At 36.3% G+C, this 7,216-nt stretch overlaps 1 protein-coding gene across 1 annotated transcript; it reads right to left on the bottom strand.

Annotated features, from left to right (window-relative positions):
* Window positions 1–783: 783 nt before the first annotated feature.
* LOC110864891 (probable metal-nicotianamine transporter YSL7) lies at window positions 784–6,715 on the bottom strand. The gene is made up of 6 exons (XM_022114044.2): window positions 6,241–6,715; window positions 4,465–4,637; window positions 3,776–3,873; window positions 3,407–3,544; window positions 3,124–3,313; window positions 784–2,025 (listed from the first exon to the last, which is right to left on the bottom strand). Exons 1-6 carry the CDS (start codon window positions 6,656–6,658, stop codon window positions 913–915), a joined length of 2,130 nt encoding a protein of 709 aa, XP_021969736.1. The 5' UTR covers window positions 6,659–6,715; the 3' UTR covers window positions 784–912.
* Window positions 6,716–7,216: the final 501 nt, after the last annotated feature.

Here is a 7,216-nt window from a genome sequence, read left to right as displayed (position 1 = left end):
AGAAGGCAATAAATTATAGTATAGGGGTTAGATGTGTAACATGGTGTTCTATATAAACAAAACAACTTTACAATCTAATACAAGCCTCATTTGTTCTCTATACCTTTTGTCATAAATAGCCTAAAATAAGTTTATGATGAAATTAAATATCTTATTAGTATATGTTTATACGTCATTATTCATGTAATGAGAAGCTTTTAATATAATTAAAAACATTCGGTGTTTTAAGGTATACATTCGGGTGCTGGGTCAATTCTAGCAGTATAAATTGTTCCGGTTGTTGTATAATGGAAAACAAATGAATTCTTTTGTGAAACTCGAAAAATATTTTAAAGAATCTACGTTTAACACGATCCTCGCCCAAAATGTTCTAGAAATTCATATTTTGAATTTTTCATTTAAGTTATAATAGTTCTGTGATTTAATTATTTCCTTTGATTATTGTATGTAATTCTAACAAAAGTGTTTTAGTTGAGTTTATATAAGAATTGTTCCTACAGTTTGAGGGTCATTGTTACGAAACAATTTGGTAATCAAGCTAAGATCGATAAAGAGAAAGAAGAACACATAGAAGATGATGGGAATAAACCCTATTCAATTCATTGATGCTCATTTATATGTTCTATTTGTTTAAGTACATCAAAGACACCCTATATTATTCAGCTATTACAATCTAGTCCTCCTACTATTTTGATACCTAACAGTCAATCCATCTCGTAAAAAGATGACTTGTTTCAAATCAAACTCTTATTGACTTGTTACCCAAGATTCATATACACACGATGGCTTTATAATACGTTATACATATAATAATCAACAATCAAAACACCCAAATTATAGTTTTGAAACAAAAATCTACATTCGTATAAAGTTCTAAAAATGCACAACAATACGAATATGCGTTATTTGACGCTAACGACTTAGCGTCGATAGAAAATCATCAACCTTTAAGTTTGTACGCCTCGATAAAAACTTCATGCAAATCGGGGGACTCACCTTGGCCAAAGCCAATATGGACTTGGGCACAGACCAAATCCCTTCACCACAAATCAAACCCGAAGCTACCGCTGGTCCGAAAGCATCGGCCTTCGTTTTGTCCCTCTTTTCCCATATAAAAAGAATCAAGCTCCCCACACACATGTCAATGGCGAACGACGTTCCAATGTAGAACGGAATCGCCATTGCCATTGGGATGGGAATAAACCGAGCCCGCTTTCTGGGCGTTGTGTCTCGAGCCACGTTTATAAGGATTGCAGCCGCAAAAAGCGCGTAACAAAGTGATAAACAATGCTTTGGAAGCGACCCAAACCCCTCGACTCCCAAAATAGCAAGATTTCGATACACAATAGCGTACGGTGCGGGGTACTCGGACCCTTGTTTCCCAAGATTCGGAAAAGCACTATAAAAAACCCAAAATACACATGGTGCGATCACGCACCCCATCGCGGTCCCAATCACTTGGCTCACAAACATGGACCGGGGTGAAGCCAAGGTCAAATAACCCGTTTTAAAATCCGTCATTAGGTCCGAAGCAGTGGACACTATGTTCATCATCACCCCGCACGCGGCTAGCCCCGCCAACACACCACCTTGCGACTTACCAGCCCACGCCCCGATCACGAAAATAGCTAGTTTCCCGTAAGTTGACGCCAAGGACCAGTCAGTAAGCCCACACCCATACGCGTTACAAAACGCTAGAGCAGGGGCGAAAAGGTAAATTACAATCACGTAGTACCATTCAAGCGGGCCGAATATATGAGGGAGGGTAATTGTGGCGGCCGCGGCTATTGCCATGTACCCGCCAACGGCTAACCATGTCGGTATCCGGTCCTTCATAAACACTTGTATCCTACGTTGTTCATCAAAAGATGTAGTATCTTTGGTTGCACAGTCTGTGGCCACTGGAAGAACAGTTAATGATTCTTTGTTTTTGAGCTGACCGTACAACCCGATTCCGGTTTTACCGACTACTTTGACGAAGTTGTAGAGTCCATCTCCCAGGATTATGGCTATTGCAAGGAAAACCTGTAACAATTTGAGGATGAGTTAGTTATAGCTAGGCCTGAGGCCCTGAGCAGAACCGAGCCAGGTTGGACCTGTGGGCCCGGCTCATTTATCTTAACGAGTTGGAATGCAGATCGAACTCGGCTAGTTAAAAGCCAGCTCATCGCACGTCAAGCCAGCCAACACTATAATTTGTTTTAAGATTTTTTTATTTTTATTTTTGCACATATTGGTATGTATAAAATCAAAAATTGACATTTTTAAGATGCATATAATACATTTAATGTACAACAGAATAATTTGTAATTTGTATCTATTTAAAAGGGGGAATCGGCCTGTAATAATCCAAACTAGATGTCATTGGCCATTACCAGTCCTACCTTTAAATATTCTCAATGCCAGTCCCACATTTCACTTATTTTTCCTCCACCGGTCCTCAGTTAAAAAATTTAACGGAGTTAAGTTTTTTCTGATTTACAAGCTGACGTTTTAGGGCTTTTGATCAAAACAATGATATGAGTCGAATGATGTAAACTTACCTTGAAATTGTGCTCCAAACGATGAAAACGGTGTTTTAATTCAGGTGCTTAAACTTCCAATTAACAAAAAATCAAGTCGTTTGGAGCATCGTTTCGAGGTAAGTTTTAAATAAATAGACTCGTATCCTCATTCTGATCAACAGCCCTAATACTTCAGTTTGTAATTCGGAAAAAAACTTAACTCTGTTAAGTTTTTTTAACTGAGGACCGGTGGAGGAAAAATAGGTGAAAGGTGGGACTGGCATGGGAAATATTCAAAAGTGAGACTAGCAATGGCCAATGACGTCTAGTTGGGATTATTACAGGCCAATTCCCCTTAAAAAGGGGTATACTTTTGGATTATAATTTATATACATATCAAAATTTGGAATTTAATCGAAACGGGCCAACAAGCCAGCTAAACAATCCTAACGAGCGAGCCAATGGGTTGAGCTTACTTTGACTCAGACTTGACTCGTTTACAGACTGAGGTGACTCGCGTTTACAATCAAACTAGTTTTGAGCGAGCTTTTATCGAGCAATCCGCAAGCTTTTTCAATATAAAGAAGTGATACTAAAGATTGAGAAAAATTTTGATTACCCTGTAACCTTGGATGCCATGAAAGCTACCTTGTCCAAGACCATCTTTGTACCAATGGCCTTCTTGTGTCTCAATGAGGGGCCACATAATCCCCCATGATAGGATTGCACCAAGTAGCAAGGAGACATTTATAAGGTATGGACATATCATTCCTACTCCAACATACATAGTTGAGAAATCAAAGTAAAACCTATACACATACATATTTATTGCATTATTAAGTTGATGAAAATGTATGTAAATATATGACAAAGGGTAAAGTAAAGCTAAGAGCAGTGATTACTTTTGTTGGTAAGCTTTGAGGCCAAAAGTAGGGAAGTTTTGAAAGCCACAATCATCCTCATTAGAAACGAAGAACCATTGAAAGAAACTCCATAAGAAGCTCAAGGAGAAGAACTTCCCTAATGCACTCACTTGTTGCCTGTATATACATATATTGCAAGCATCATATTCATTAATATGGTGGTTGCTTCTTCTACAAAAACTTCCACTGCTACTATTTCATGCACACATCATGTTGTATAATGATATGGTGATTGCTTCTTTTGCAAAAAAAAAAAAAAAAAAAAAAAAAAAAAAAAAAAAAAAAAAAAAAACCTATATTTCATGCATGCATGGAATTTGAAACAAGATATTTGAGAGATACACATACTTGGCAAGCTTGGCACCCTGAGGGGTATGGAAGCTGTTAATCAGGTGAGCAGTTGCAGTTCCGCTCGGGTATATTAGCTTGAAGTCTATGATCATGATCTGTATGTAAACCCATCACAATATGTTACGAAATCTTGATACTTTAAGCTTTAATTCGTAATAAAACTTAATTTGTTATTGGGAAAATTATGAAAATAGGCAAGTTGATCAAGTAAGTTATCAAAATATGCATTGACTTTTAAATGTGTGGGCTATGGAGGTGAGGCTTATAGGAGTGTGAGTTATGGAGGTGTCGACGTGTAGAGTGTGGGTTATGGAGGTGCCAATGTATGGAGATGTCGGCCGACTATGGAGTGTAGGATTATAGGATTGTGGGCCATGGAGGCGTCAGCTTAATCTGAGTGTGAGCTATGAAGATGCCGACTTATCTGAACGTGGGCTATGGAGGTATTGGGCTCGGTCTTTATTTTATGTTCGAGTTAACCCACAATATCCGGTGTATGTTGCACACACTCCATTAGTTTTACACTTTTACATTTATATATATTCACACTTAAAATGTGTGTATCCGGTACTAAAAGGGCCAAACCCTAACCTTTTCATTAAGGGCGAAACTATATTTGAAATTTGAGTTGGTAGTTCATGTAATAACATGTTATAGAGATGTAGAGTTTGGGTTTAATTGAGTACCTTTCGAAGAGGAACCACAGAGAAAAGGCCGATGAAACTAACGATGAAGAGAAAACCGATTATCCAGCCCAAGCTCGGGTTCTTGATGTTCATGTTTAGAGTAGGTGAGTCGGAATCTGATGATTGTGAAGCGATCATATCGCTCATCCCAAATAAGTAACTTCCAAAACCTCCTGTCAAATTTAGACAACCTCAACCTGTCAACTTTTTCATAGATGGTTCATTTGTAATGTTTATATGTATGGAGGGTTGATCATAAAAAGATTAACATCCTATAAAAAGTGTATAAAAATATCTAGACCTTTAATTTGTGAATAATATGAAGTAATGAAAATGGACAGCATTTTGTAGGCGTATATAAGAGTCCCACTTGGTGTGTAAATAGCCATCAAGGTATGCACACCCTTAAATAATAGTTAGCGGCTAAAAGAAGTTAACACAATATAATATGGTGTTATTAATATTTAAACTTAAATAACCTTTATATAAATTACTACTTTAAGAAAAAAATTATATCATAAAACTTACAATCTTATATTCTTTAATTTGAGTGTCATATTTTAAATGATTTTCTATAAACGTTTGACGTTGTGCGTACTTAACAAATGCATTGTGTGTTTTATTCTACATGTGAAAATTATTAAAATTACCGCTCCATAACATATATGTGTGTGTTTTCTAAGTGTTAAAATTAAGAGTAAAGTGCTAAAATGGTTTTGTGGTTTGATTTCTTTTGCCACTTTAGACTAAAATTCAAATCTTTTGAATCTAGATCCCTGTGGTTTCAATTTTGTTGCCATTTTCATCAAAAATTAAAATCTGGTTAGATTTTTCAGTTAACATCCAGCTTTTTTGTCTTCTTTCTCTCTTTTAATTAAGGGCAAAATGGTCTTATAACGTTTTATTATAACAAATTTAAAAAATCTGACCATTTTACCCTTCATTAAAAGGAAGGAAAAAAGACAAAAAAACTGGATGTTAACTGAAAAAATCTGAACAGATTTTGATTTTTGATGAAAAATGACAACAAAATTGAAACCACAAGGACCCAGATTCAAAATGTTTTAGTTTTGGACTAAAGTGGCAAAAGTAATCAAAACTCAGGGACCATTTTGACAGTCATAAAAAAAGGTTCACGTAATTTCTTTTCTTTTTTTTCAGCCGGCCTACTTGTTGGTTTCTATTTTCCTGAGAATGATGTTTTTGTTTTCTAGCCATCATTGTCAAAAAAAACTGTGAAATTGTCATCCTACAATGTAGTTTAATGTTGATTCAGTTTTGATCATATCAGTCATGTATGGTTGCATTTGCATATAATATAACCGGTCTTATCAAGAAAAATAGCGATATAGTCTTTTGCGACAGATTCGAGTCACTAATTATGGTTGACATCACGACTCATGAACTTTCTAAGATTATGGAATCGAAATGAAGCCGCTAAAGCTTTGGTCGCTAATCCTATCTAAGCTAGCCGTCGCTAATCCGTCGCTACGTTAGCTGTCGGTAAAGCTGTCAGTAATCCTATCTAAGTTAGCCGTCACTAATCCGTCGCTACGTTACCAGCCTATATTATCGACGTTTCACCGACAGATTCTCTTCGGTAATCACTTTAACCGATGGATTTCCCAAAGAACTTTCGGTTGATGATATACTTTGTTTAGTACCGTTTTAAAACAGTTTTTATCGCAACAACAGTAATAATAACGATGAGGATAATGATATATTTATTTGCATACTTCGTGTGTGTGTGTATATATATATGAGAAAGAGGTATACCGCTAAATGCGATGCCTGAAGTCGCAACAACACAAGTTTGGATAACAGTGTTCTCTTGCCTTGTAAACGGATGCTTCAAGATCCCACACTGCTCCAACGCCTTTGTCCAAGTCTTAACAAAGAAGAAACCTAATAAACCCGCTGACACGTTTAGCGACGGTATGATACCCGTCGTGAGGCTGAGCTTCATGACTATGAAACTAAACATGACACCCAATATCGCGCTCACCACAAACGCCCTAACCGTCAACTGCCCCTTCCACGACGGTATCATTGTGTCCCTAAACGCCATCTCTACCGACTCTATTACTTCTCCCTTCGTTTCATCGTCATCTTCCATCGTTTGCCCGAGGAAATTCGCATCCTTTTTAGTCCTTCCATCCTCGTTTTCGAGCTCTAGAGTGCTCTCTACAGCCATATTTGAGTCTATATGATTAAATTCTTCTTTGTAAGGTGTATATATATTGCAAAGAATTTTATATTTGTCATATGAATAGAATATAAGTTATAGTAATAGATTAATGAGTAACCTATACTTCCCACCCTCGTTTTATATCAAAAGTTGCGATTTGGTCCTTTAACTTCATTAAGAGACACGGCTTTCATAATTTGGTTACGCTTTTGTCGCTGGTCCATGGGCGGTGATGAGGGTGTGCGGGGAGAACCACCACTTAGGGCCCGTGATTTTTAGGGGCACGTGTTTTAAAAAAAGAATCTGATATATATATATATATATATATATATATATATATATATATATATATATATATATATATATATATATATATATATATATATATATATATATATATATATATATATATATATATATATATATATATATAGGGGAGGGTTATCTTGAGAACGCTAAATATTGCGAGAACCGTGAGAACGAATGAAAAAACCAATCAAAACCAATTTTTTTTATACAAATCTCATTGTTTAAGATACAACATCAAAACAAGAATTTATAACA

This window comes from Helianthus annuus, chromosome 6 (assembly GCF_002127325.2).
Source record: "Helianthus annuus cultivar XRQ/B chromosome 6, HanXRQr2.0-SUNRISE, whole genome shotgun sequence".
Lineage (NCBI taxonomy): Eukaryota > Viridiplantae > Streptophyta > Magnoliopsida > Asterales > Asteraceae > Helianthus > Helianthus annuus.
Note: the sequence above shows the minus strand (reverse complement) of the source record. Positions and strands in the feature narration are given on the sequence as shown.